The sequence below is a fragment of the Triticum aestivum genome, chromosome 4B, assembly GCF_018294505.1.
Source record: "Triticum aestivum cultivar Chinese Spring chromosome 4B, IWGSC CS RefSeq v2.1, whole genome shotgun sequence".
NCBI classification, from domain to species: domain Eukaryota; kingdom Viridiplantae; phylum Streptophyta; class Magnoliopsida; order Poales; family Poaceae; genus Triticum; species Triticum aestivum.
In genome coordinates, this window is record NC_057804.1 from 3533811 (window position 1) to 3547186 (window position 13376).

General features: G+C 46.4%; 1 protein-coding gene across 2 annotated transcripts; it reads left to right on the forward strand.

Moving 5' to 3' along the window:
- The first annotated feature begins 691 nt into the window (after window positions 1-691).
- Window positions 692-6997, forward strand: LOC123090493 (disease resistance protein RGA2). 2 transcript variants are annotated; one of them, XM_044511797.1, is made up of 8 exons: window positions 692-899; window positions 1175-1312; window positions 1607-1705; window positions 1936-2052; window positions 2248-2424; window positions 2731-3798; window positions 4339-6450; window positions 6599-6997. In XM_044511797.1, the coding sequence occupies exons 6-8, from the start codon at window positions 2764-2766 to the stop codon at window positions 6752-6754; spliced, it is 3303 nt and encodes a 1100-aa protein (XP_044367732.1). In that variant the 5' UTR covers window positions 692-899; window positions 1175-1312; window positions 1607-1705; window positions 1936-2052; window positions 2248-2424; window positions 2731-2763; the 3' UTR covers window positions 6755-6997. The 2 variants fall into 2 exon arrangements, with proteins under 2 accessions (XP_044367732.1, XP_044367731.1); XM_044511796.1 differs by having other exon boundaries at window positions 2302-2424.
- The last annotated feature ends 6379 nt before the right edge of the window (window positions 6998-13376 follow it).

Sequence of the window (13376 nt, forward strand, 5' to 3'; positions counted from 1 at the left end):
GGTTGTTGCCGGCAACGGAAACTGGTGCCAAATTTTTAGGGTTGCAACCGATCATGTTGATGAAGCAGATGTGCGATGTAGACCAAGAACGGCGGCGCATGAGGCAAACCGATCTTAGATAGGAAAATCAAATCACACTAATCAATCGACCGGTGAGCGAGAAAGACCCAATCCACGGACCGGGAAAACGACTCTCCAGGGCAGCCGATCAACACAATCGGCAGACAAACCCTAGGTATGGGTGACGCAGCTCCCGGTGATGATCATGGATATCGACCGCCCCGGGGGCGGGGTGGTGAGGAAGCAACCTCGACTAGGGTTGGGATCGAGACTAGGCTGATGCCATGTTAGAAGGGACAAAGAGGGATTTAGTGGAATCGTTTATTGTATTGCTTGAGTCTCCTGGGCATATATTTAGTGAGTACATGACTTTCTAGGAGTACAAGTCCTACACTATACTATACTTCCTAAGTAATCTCATGCAAAAAATGCTAGGCTTACAGATGGCTTCTATGGATTTTGCCTATGGATTCATTTCCCCATAAATCATCTCCCCTCTGATTTTCTGAGGTGGCCCGGCTCTATCTTTGATTTCCTATCACATCTTGACAGCTCATCCTGTAACTTTACTCCCTTGGAAATTGTTCGGAGGTGTAGCATTGTCCATAATGATGATACTCAACAGATAGCAGCATGATCCGTTGCCACTAAGTGTGTGAGTCGTCATCAAAGTTTAAACTAATTTGCCACAACTTCCCATATAGCCTATATAAAGGAAGCTCCGTCCTCTCGAGTACCCACGAGCTGCACACCAACTTTTTTTTTTGAATGCAGCTGCACAACAGTATTTGGCAAGACTACAGAAACACCGGAAGGCAGAGGAATTCAACCAATTGAAGGTAATTTCTCTTCAATAATTGCATCGCTACCGTCCATGGGCTTTCTTTCTTTCTTTCTCTATTTATTTTCTACTCTGCAGAAACTTTATTTATGAGAAGCATGCACGTACGCATATCCTCAACTAGCTGGGCAGTTGACTAATTTCTTGTTGTGTGTAACTTAATTTACTTAAAACATGTACTGGATGTGAGGTGCATATAGGTAGCCAGCTAGGAAGTGAAGCACTGGGCGTAACAATAAACATGACACGCTTTTCTTTTGGGGATAAATACAGGTGTTGATTGCCACATCCAGCTGGATCGCTTGTAACTCCCTGACCTGGATCTGGATGGCTGCCTTATATCTCCCTCGCTGGATCTGCATCGACTGCTCACTCCTCATCACGGATCTCTCCACTTGATTCAAGTTCAAGGTAACTCAGCTCCACCACACTTACTCTACCTATTACTGTTTTGTTTTGCCTTCGAAAGAGATGGTCTTGGTTGTGTCTTTCCGTTAGGCTTGTTGGCGTTTGTGCAAGATAATAATACATCGGTTTTATTTTGTGTGTGAAGCCACACTTTTTCCCTTCAGAATTGTAGTTATTCTCTAATGAATGAATCTGGTTATCCGCCTTATGTAGCATACAATTGTTGGAAATGTACAAAAGGTGCTCCGTCGTAATACATAGGACTCATTTTAACTGCATGTTTCGTTTCCGTACCAGCTAAACGAGCGAGCGAGCCCTGCAACTACTTTCCAGACAGCAAGAAAGATCTGCTCGAGGGCAAGGGCCAACCAATCTCATCTCTCCGGTCGATTCAAGGTAAATTCGTGGATTCCAGCTCCACCACTCTACTCAAGAGATCATCTCCTCAATTTTGTGTGCATTGTCTTCTTGTGTGCAAGCCACATTTTCCCCTTTACAACTGATTTTGTTGATAGACTGCAGTGAGTGAATTTTATTTCACATGAATCAGATTTTAGCATGGGATTGTTGATGTGTGATAGGTACTAATGACGAGGACTAATTTTTATTTGCATGCTTGTTCCCAGTACCAGCTCAAGGGAGAAGGAACCCAGAACCAGGGGCAGCGTCGCAGCGGTTCTTGATGCTTTAGCAACCTATATCACCAACATGCTCGCGGACATTCAGATATGTCTCTCATCTAGGTACCTAACTGATTCCTGCTCCACCAGACCACCACACTACTTTACTTATATTCTTTACTCTCTAAAATTATTTGTCTCCTCAACTTTGTGTGCAAGCCACATTTCCCTTTAGAAGGAGTTGTTGATTGTCTCTTGTGACTAAAATCTAATTATCCTTCTTTTCCATGGCGGCGACGTGCATCAACCAATTTTAAGCTTGGAATTGTTGATGTGTGATAAAGGTAGTAATACAGATGACTTTTTGTTCAGTGCCAGCTCAAGCCACTGAAACCTGTAGCTACTTCCCAGAGAGCAAGGGAGATCTGTCCAGGTTTTTGCTCTGCAGCAAGGGCAAACACAAGATCCGTCTCTGATCTCTCCAGTAGATTCAAGGTACTTTGCTCATTCCAGCTACACCACGCCTTCAAGCTATGTTTCTTTCTTTGAAACTGTTGAACTTGTGCATTTCCGTTTCAATTGTTGGTGTTTGTGTTCAAGGTAAATGCTACATCGGTTTTATTTCTAGCCAAATTTGTGTGCACTGTCTTCTAGTTTGCCAGCTACATTCTTTCCTTGGGATTTGTTGCTTGTCTCGATTGACCAAATCTGATTATCCATCCTGTTAGCATGGGATTATTGGTGTGAAAAAGCGAGGTAGTATACAGAGGACTAAATTTTTATTTCAATGCTTGTTTTCAGTACCAGCTCAAACGTGAGTGAATCCTGCAACCAATGGCGGGGGTCCTGGATGCTTTGGCATCCTACATGACCAGCATGCTCTCCGAGATGGCCAAAGAGGAGGTCGCCATGCTAATCGGCGTGTCCGACGGGATCAAAGACCTGAGCATCAAGCTTGGGGACCTCAAGAATTTCCTTGCTGATGCTGATAGGAGGAACATCACCGATGAGAGTGTGCGTGGGTGGGTGGGGGAACTGAAGCGTGCCATGTACCTGGCCACTGACATCGTCGACCTATGTCAGCTCAAGGCCATGGAGCAAGGTCAAACCAAGGACAGGGGGTGCCTTAACCCTCTGCTCGTTTGCATGCGGAATCCCCTGCACGCCCATGACATCGGCACCCGCATCAAGATGCTCAACCAAAATTTGGATGATATTTGCAAGAGGGGCAGCAGTTTCAATTTCATCAAGCTAGAAGCCTACCAAGACCGAAAGATGACTGGATATCATGCAACTGGTCGCAAAACTGATTCACTGATGGAGCGGTCAGGTGCAGTTGGTGATAAGATTGAGGAGGACACGAGGGCACTTGTGGAGGTGCTTACAAGGGAAGCTGCTAGTGACAAGAGAGATCGCTTCATGGTGGTGGCCATTGTTGGTGCCGGTGGGATTGGGAAGACCACCCTCAGCAAGAAGGTCTTCAATGATGACAGTATCAAAGGAAAGTTCACTAAGAATATATGGCTTAGCATCACCCAAGATTTCAATGATATTGAGCTATTGAATAAGGCTATCATCGCTGTTGGTGGAGACCTACCTGGAGGTGGAGGAGCCCGAGACAGAGACCTACTTGTCGGTGCTCTCAATAACGCCATCAGGGACAAGAAGTTCTTTCTTGTACTAGATGACATGTGGGGTGTCGATGCATGGGACAAATTACTGATGGCTCCCTTTAGCTACGGCGGCCCCGGCAGCAGAGTCCTTATCACCACAAGACATGACACGGTTGCCCTATGCATGAAAGTTGTGCACTATCACCATGTTGACAAATTAGGTGCTAAAGATGCATGGTCATTGCTCAAGAAGCAGGTCAGCATACATACTTACTAGCAGTAACCTCTTACTACACTTAATATTTAATAATCTAGACTGGTTTACTTCCATGCAGATTAACTTGCTTAATATCCTAAATCCATTTCCATTCTTTGTCAACCACTCTTTGATAAATACTATAACATGTACTAGTGCTAATTTGTTGTGAATGGGCAGTGCACAAACTGATGCTTGTGAACAATGGGCTTGTTATGTTCAACACATTAAACTTTCGATGCTTCCTTCAATTTACTGTTAGATTTATTCACTCATATGTGTAACAGTCGACCATGCACATGTGATACATTATGTGAAGTTAGCAACTTATTTGAAAAACTGTATAGCAATATACGTTTATGATTACAACATGCATATGCAGCTAAGACCAAGATATCACTTGTTAGTATATCTCAACGATCTAGCAACTGTGGGAACAAAACAGTGGCAGTAGACACTGCTAATGCAGTATGTGTTTGTTATTAACTATATATTACCTTTTTTTTGCAAAAGATAACTATATATTTCAACTCCTTGCAGGTAGTCACAACAGAAAAAGATGAACCCGAGATTGAGATTCTAAAGGATATTGGCTTGCAGATTATAGAAAAGTGTGATGGTCTGCCACTTGCTGTAAAGGTGGTGGGAGGGCTATTATGCCAGAGGGAGAAAAATCAACGTGCTTGGCAAAAGGTTCTAAATGATGATTTATGGTCAGTATCTCAAATGTCAGAAGAGCTAAATTATGCAATATGTCTTAGCTATGAGGACTTACCCTCTTGTTTGAGGCAATGCTTTCTGCACTTCTCCCACATACCTATAGTTTTACCATCAGATGTGATTGTCGGGATGTGGATCAGTGAAGGGTTTGTACACGGAAACCCAGATGGATTAGAAGAATTGGGACATCAGTACTATAGGCAGCTAACACTAAGGAACCTTATAGAGCCAGTTCCATATGGTATTGGTCAATATCTCTGCAACATGCATGATGTTGTTCGCTCATTTGCTCAATTTGTAGCTAGAGATGATGCATTGATACTTCATAAAGGAGAAAATATTAACATCAAACCTAGTTTGCAAGGGTTTCTTAGGTTGTCTATAGAAACCAAAGGAATAGAATCAGATGAACCTGAGTGGAGAAGTTTACAAAAGCATAAATCACTTAGATCATTAATGTTAATTGGAAATTTCAAGATTCAGTCGGGTGATTCATTGGAAACATTTTCAAGCCTACGGATGCTACATATAGAATCAACCAAATTTGATGTCTTGGTTGAATCTCTGTATCAGCTCAAACACTTGAGGTATCTAGCATTAATAAAGTGCAATGACTTAGATAGGCTGCCCGAGAACATCCATAAGATGAAATTCCTACAACACATTAGTCTTGAAGATTGTGAGAGTGTTGTGAAACTTCCTAATAGCATTGTGAGGTTACATGAACTGAGACATCTTGATCTTGATGGCACACGTGTAAATAGTATACCCAGGGGGTTCGGTGCTCTATATGGGTTCACAGCCCATGTGGATGGTGATTGGTGTAGTCTGGAAGAACTTGGGCCTCTTTTCAATCTTAGGAGCATTGGGTTAGTGAATCTACAGAATGTTTCAGATGCCTCATTCGCCACAAAGGTCAAGCTTGGTGAAAAGGTCAGTCTTAGCCAGCTGATCCTCAACTGCACGGGAAGACTAGGCATCAATGAATTTACCAAAGATTCAGTCTCGGAGAAGGATCAAGGAATGGTTGAGGAGGTGTTTGATGGGCTCTATCCTCCACCTTGCATAGAAGATATTCGTATCTACAACTATTTTGGGCGTCAACTCCCAAAATGGATGATGTCAGCAACAGTGATGCGTATGCCCCTCAATAGCTTAAAGATTTTAGTGATGTGGGACATGGCATATTGCACCCAACTCCCAGATGGCTTGTGTGCGCTCCCATGTTTAGAGTACCTAGACGTCGGACAAGCTCCAATAATCAAGCGTGTTAGGTCTGAATTCGTGCAGCCATATAGTCACTGCCATCATGCTTCATCCCAGGTTGCTGTCTCGTTTGCAAGACTGCACAAGATGATATTATGGGAAATGGCGGAATTGGAGGAGTGGGAGTGGGAGAAGGAAGTGCAGTCTATGCAGGCCTTGGAGGAACTTAAAATCAGAAGTTGCAAATTGAGGTCCATCCCTCCTGGCCTTGCCTCCCATGCAAAGTCTTTGAAAAAGTTAACCATATGCAATGTCCAGCAGCTCCAGTATATAGAAAACTCTGCTTCTGTAGTCGAGCTCAGCCTTGCTGGACTACCCGACCTGACTAGGATCTCCAATTTTCCCAAGCTGCGAAAACTTGAGATCTATTGCTGCCCGAAGCTCGAGTTGCTGCAGGAGATGGTTGCACTCCAGAAGCTAGCAGTTCAGTACAGCGAGAAGCAGCTCCCATCGTACCTGCAAACTGTAAAGCCAAGCCATTTGCTGCTGGATTGCTGCTCGGTGATACTCCTTTCCATGGCTTTGGGAGAGTCTTGTTCCGAGTGGGACAAGTTCAGCCATATCCAGCAAGTTGAGGCTTATGCAGATGATGGAGGCATTGAAAAGAGATGGCACCTATTCTACACAAGGGAGCCCTACAACATGGAGACCAACATTGATCTGCGGGTAATATTTGTATATATTGGTAATTTGTTGCTCTTTTCCAGTATGTGTAGTTACTAGTATATTTTTCTTAATCTCCTCTTGTTGATTCTGCCATAGTATACTAGTTTACCGGAAACGCTAGAGCCCACTGATTCGTTTTGCTTGTCAGGAGTGGTCAGACGATGTTAACTTTATCCAATCAGAGGGTGAAGATGGACTGCCTCGGTTAGCTGCCCTGATGAAATCTGTGGATGAAGATGAGGAGGATGCAGACAACACAGAAGAAATAGAGGAGGAAAGCATGGGCCAAGGAAGGGAGGAGTAGCAAATCAAGGAGGCAACATCATGTTAATTTCCTGCTGCTGTTATATGTACAATCCCACGTGCTACCTCTCACAGCCCGGGATCACATGGTCCAAAAGCATATTTTTATATTTCCGCATTTGATTTGGTGTAATGTAGAAAACTAAGTACAACATTGGAATTGCTTGGTTTGTTTGTCAACATATGGCAGAATATACATGAGAGGCCTACATGCAGCATGCTTAATATATATGATCCGTTAACGGCGCTAGTCAAGCACCTGGGTGGAGCGCAATGGTGGGTAACTGGAGTTTACGGACCGCAACAGGATCACGAGAAGATTGCTTTTATGCAAGAATTGGTCGACATTCGAGAGCTCATTGCCAGCCCCTGGGCGGTACTGGGTGATTTCAATCTATTGGTAAATCCGGAGGACAAAAGCAACTCTCTCATCAATAGGAGGATGATGGCGCGTTTTCGGGCAAAGCTCAATTTTCTCGAGCTGAAGGAAATCTACCTAAATGGCAGGAGATATACTTGGTCAAATGAAAGGGAATGTGCAACTTTGGAGCGGATCGATCGTGTGTTTGCCACTATGGATTGGGTGGAGTGCTACCCGACTTGTCAGCTTACCGCACTAGGATCGGCCGTGTCGGATCACTGCCCACTTCTTTTGGATCTAAATACCGACTTGTGTATGGGACGGCGATTCAAGTTTGAATCTTTTTGGACCGAGGCAGAGGGTTTCATGCAAACGGTGCAGGAGGCGTGGAGCTCGACCTCAAGCGAGGGAAATCCATATGTGGTGCTTGATGCAAAACTAAGGGCAATGGCGAAACATCTAAAGAAGTGGAGTGATCGTTGGATTGGAAACGTTAAGCTTCAGATTGGTATAGCTATGGAGGTGATTTTCCGGCTGGACAAGGCAATGGAATCAAGGGCACTGACTGAGCAGGAATATGCCTTACGGAAGCTTCTCAAAAGGAAGCTACTGGGTCTGTGCTCACTGGAGCGCACCATCGCGCGGCAAAGGTCAAGAATCCTTGTCCTCCGCGAGGGAGATGCAAATACGAGTTTTTTTCACCAAAGCGCCTATCATAGACAGAGGAGGAATATGCTGACGGCGATTCGGCATGGGGACAGCGTGGCCACTGGGCAGGACGAGATTGCAAGCAAGGTAGACGATTATTTCTCATCTGTGTTTGGGGAGGCACCGGCACGTGAGCATGCTCTGGACCTGGCTAGCATTCACCTGCCATCAAGGAACCTGGCGCACCTAGAAGCCCCTTTCACCGAAGAGGAGGTGGAGAAGATCGTGAAGTCTATGCCGCTAGACAAAGCGCCGGGGCCGGATGGATTCACGGGCCAGTTTTATGCTGCGTGCTGGAACATTATCCGTCAGGATTTCATGCGGGCCTTTGAAGCTTTTTACCAGGCGGACATGCGAGGTTTGACAGTGCTCAACAAGGCAATTGTGACCCTGTTGCCGAAAAAGGAGGGAGTTGTGGATATTAAGGACTTTAGGCCAGTGAGTCTGGTGCATGGGGCGATCAAAATCTTCGACAAAGTCTTGGCTTCACGTCTCGCCGCCGAGCTTCCGTTCCTCGTGGGCAATCACCAAAGTGCTTTCGTCAAGGGACGATCAATTCACGACAACTTCATGTTGGTTCAATGCACTGCGCGACGTCTCCATGCCCTTCGGGAACCGGCAGTTATGCTCAAACTGGATATCTCCAAAGCTTTCGATTCGGTGCAATGGCCATTCTTGGTGGAAGTACTTACTGCCATGGGTTTTGGCGCTCGTTGGGTGGACTGGATATGTGGGCTGCTTGCGACTTCGTCCACTAGAATCATGGTAAATGGGACGGAGGGAAGACCAATTGCAAATCAGATCGGACTGAGGTAGGGCGACCTAATATCTCCTATGCTTTTTATCATGATCATGGAGCCGTTGCATCACATGTTCAAGCTTGTGGCTGCGAGGGGGATTCTGGCTCCCCTAGCACGGTCAGGAATGAAGCATCGACTCTCAATGTTCGCCGATGACGTGGTTTTCTTCACCAAACCAAATGAGCTTGATTTGCACACCTGCGCGATGCTACTTCAAACTTTTGGAGAAGCCTCGGGGCTCAAGTTAAACCTTGCAAAATCTGCAGCATTCCCGATCATATGCTCGACTGAAATGATGGAAATGGTGGAACAAACCTTTGGCTGCCCTAGTGGATCCTTCCCTTGCAAGTACTTGGGGCTGCCCCTCACCCTCAGGAAGCAGTCCGCAGTACAGCTGTCTTATCTTGTGGATCAACTAGCGGGTACGCTACCGAAGTGGAAGGCCTCTAAGATGCCCAAGAGTGGAAGATTACTGCTGATACAATCGATCCTCTGCGCAATGCCGCTGCACGCAATGCTGGCTCTTGATTACCAAAGAAAACAATCGCTGCGTTGAACAAAATCTGCCGTGGCTTTCTATGGGCTGCAGATACATCTGTGCATGGCAGAAGCTGCGCTGTTGCGTGGGAAAAGGTTTGTTTGCCTAAGTGGGCAGGGGGACTTGGCATCCCCAATCTACAATGGCTGAATATTGCCTTGCAAGCACGATGGCCATGGCTGCAGCAATTCGACAAGGACCGGCCCTGGGCTGAATTCCAAATCCAAGTCCCAAACGTCGCACGTCAGATTGCTCTCTCGGCGATGAGGCCAACTGTGGGCAGTGGCCAGAGCATAAGGTTTTGGGAAGATCGATGGATTGATGGTCTCTGTGTTGCTGATATCGCCCCCAACATCTATGCCCGTGTGAGGCCCCGAACGAGGAAAACCTGCTCGGTTGCCACTACATTGCATGACAATGCCTGGACGAGAGATGTGAACCCTGAGCTCAGCCCCGAGGCACTGCAGGAGTACTTCGCATTGTGGAATAGGGTTTCTGGCATAACGCTGGATGAAACGAGACAGGATGGTGTGGTCTGGTGCTGGGAGACAAACGGCATTTACTCAACGCGATCAGCTTACGCGGCAAAGTTCTGGGGAAGAGAGGTGGATCAAACAGCTGACTTTACATGGAAAGCTAGGGCACCGCTACATTGCAGGTTCTTTGTATGGCTGGCCATGCAGAACAGATGCTGGACCTCGGACCGGCTGGCGAGGAGAGGACTAGACCACCAAGACAGTTGCCCGTTATGCGGCCAGGAGGAGGAGAGCATTGATCATCTTTTCATTCCGTGTGGCTTTGCCAGGCAGGTTTGGGCTGCGATCTTCCAGGCCATGGACAAGCCCGGGTGGATACCAACGATGACAGACACGCTTACTGGTTGGTGCGCGACACAAAACTAAAATGAGACTCGCAAGAGAATGCTCAATGCCTTTCGTGTCTTAGCAATGTGGGAGATTTGGAAGCATCGCAATACCATCGTTTTTGAGGGTACTTCCCCATCTATTCCACATGTGCTTCGACAATTCGTGGAGGAAGGGCGACCTAACCATTTTCTTGAACCGGGTGGAAAGGCGGGCAGACAAGACAAGTTAGTTAACTACGGTATAAATAAGGTGGAGGTGGAGTGTGTGTGTGCATGTAATTAGCGTGTAAAAACACCGTGGAGGGCTCTTTACCCCTCTTTCTTCTTAATATATATAGTACGCATTCTCGTGCGTATTCGAGAAAATATATATGATCAAACATTGTTCTTATGCCCCAGTGTCTGTGCATTCACTCTTGCCGCTGAACATTGCAAACATTCGGTTATTCTATTGTGTTTGTCAGCATTGAAATCCGAAGGAGCACAAGCGCATATGACTGTGGACTAAAAATGAAAGAGCATGCATATAGATTGTACAAACTAGTGTAAGAGAGATCGAGAATGATTGATATCCATGATCAAACTGAATCTGCTGCTCTTCTTGTGCATGCAAATGAAGATGCAGTGCGGTGAGTGTTGAATGAAGATGCATGTAGGCAGTGTTAGAATATATAACCGTATTGTTTTGTATAGTTATACAGTTGTATATGTGTAGTCCTTGTATAGTTGTCCGTATATTGTACGATACGAACTCTGCCTTGTAACCTATATATATAGATCAATACAAGGCACCACTACGTGTGGTTTTCTGTGACGCCCCCGATTCAATCGTACACTAATCATGCACGCAAACGTGTACGATCAAGATCAGGGACTTACGGGAAGATATCACAACACAACTCTAAAACATAAATAAGTCATACAAGCATCATAATACAAGCCAGGGGTCTCGAGGGCTCGAATACAAGTGCTCGATCATAGACGAGTCAGTGGAAGCAACAATATCTGAGTACAGACATAAGTAAACAAGTTTGCCTTAAGAAGGCTAGCACAACAGGGATACAGATCGAAAGAGGCGCAGGCCTCCTGCCTGGGATCCTCCTAACTACTCCTGGTCGTCGTCCGCGGGCTGCACGTAATAGTAGGCGCCTCCAGTGTAGTAGTCGTCATCGACGGTGGCGTCTTGCTCCTGGGCTCCATCGTCTGGTCGCAGCAATCGGGTGGAGGTATAGGGAAAAGGGGGAATAAGGCAACCGTGAGTACTCATCCAAAGTACTCGCAAACAAGGAGCTACACTACATATGCATGGATATATGTGTAAAGGGCCATATCAGTGGACTGAACCGCAGAATGCCAGAATAAGAGGGGGATAGCTAATCCTGTCGAAGACTACGCTTCTGGCAGCCTCCGTCTTGCAACATGTAGAAGAGAGTAGACTGAAGTCCTCCAAGTAGCATCGCATAGCATAATCCTACCCGGCGATCCCCTCCTCAATGCCCTATTAGAGAGCGACCACCGGGTTGTACCTGGCACTTGGAAGGGTGTGTTTTATTAAGTATCCAGTTCTAGTTGTCATAAGGTCAAGGTACAACTCCAAGTCGTCCTGTTACCGAAGATCACTACTATTCGAATAGATTAACTTCCCTGCAGGGGTGCACCACATTACCCAACACGCTCGATCCCATTTGGCCGGACACACTTTTCTGTGTCATGCCCGGCCGCGGAAGATCAACACGTCGCAGCCCCACCTAGGCATAACAGAGAGGTCAGCATGCCGGTCTAAACCTAAGCGCACAGGGGTCTGGGCCCATCGCCCTTAGCACACCTGCACGTTGCGTTGACGGCCGAAAGCAGACCTAGCCTAGTGGCGTTCCAGTCCAATCCGGCATGCGCCGCTCCGTCGCTGACGTCAAGAAATGCTTCGGCTGATACCACGACGTCGGTTGCCCATATCTTGTCCCATGTGGCGGTTAGTGCGTATAAGGTCAACGACCCAACTCAGATCAAATACCAAGACCTCGTTAAGCGTGTTAAGTATCCGCGAACGCCGAACAGGGCCAGGCCCACCTCTCACCCAGGTAGTCTCAACCTGCCCTGACGCTCAGCCACAAAGATCCACACAGAGGGCCGTTGGGACAAATGTCCTTTCAGCCCCCAATCCGTGAATCTCTCGCGGGTGCTCCACAAGCCGACTCGACTTTAGTGACCACATGTATCATGTATAAAGTATAAAGTATATACCCGTGATCACCTCCCAAGTGATCACAGCCCGATAGTATAGCACAGCAGACGGACAAGAATGTAGGGCCACTGATGGAATACTAGCATCCTATACTAGGCAAGTAGGAATGCATGTAAAGGTATCAACAGAAGTAGCAAAGACAGGCTATGCATCAAGATAGGAATAACGGAAAGCAGTAACATGCTACACTACTCTAATGCAAGCAGTATAGAGGAGAGTAGGCGATATCTGGTGATCAAGGGGGGGGGAGGCTTGCCTGGTTGCTCTGGCAAGAGAGAGGGGTCGTCAACTCCGTAGTCGAACTGGGCAGCAGCAGCGTTGGTCTCGGTGTCTAGCGGAAGAAGAGGGGGAAGAAACAATGAATATTTAAGCAAACAGATGCATGATGATGCATGACAAAGCAAAGCGTGATGCTAGGCGTGCCCTAATGCGGTATGTGATGATACCGGTGAAGGGGGGAAACATCCGGGAAAGTATCCCCGGCGTTTCGCGTTTTCGGGCGAAGGAGCCGGAGGCGGAAAGTTGTCAGTTCGATAGGTTAGGGATGCGTGGCGGACGAACAGGCTGCGTTTCTGGGTTCGTCTCGTCGTTCTGAGCAAATTTCATGTTGAAAATAATTTAATGCGAGTTACGGTTTAAAAGATATGATTTTCTAAAGATTTTATTAATTTCTGGAATTTAATTAATTATTTAATTTAATTCGAAAATGGATTTATGACGTCAGCATGATGTCATGCTGATGTCAGCAGTCAACAGTGGTTGACTGGTCAACCTGACTAGTGGGTCCCGTCTGTCATTGGCACATCACCCTAACTAACAGATTAGTTAGGTTAATTAGATATTTAGGTTAATCAAGTTTAATTAGTTCAGGTAAACAAGATTAATTAAGTTAAGTAATTTATTTATTTATTTTTCTAATTATATATTTTTTTATTTTTTTTACTATTTTTTCCTAAAATGTTCCAGGGCGGGCCCCACGTGCCATAGGCACATGGGCCTATCGGGCGCCGCTTAGCGGGCGCGGGCGCAGGACGCAGCCCGAGCGGGCGCACGCCCAGGTGCGGGCGGACCCGGCAAGGCGCCGGAGCAGGGGGCGGTGGCCACAGCGA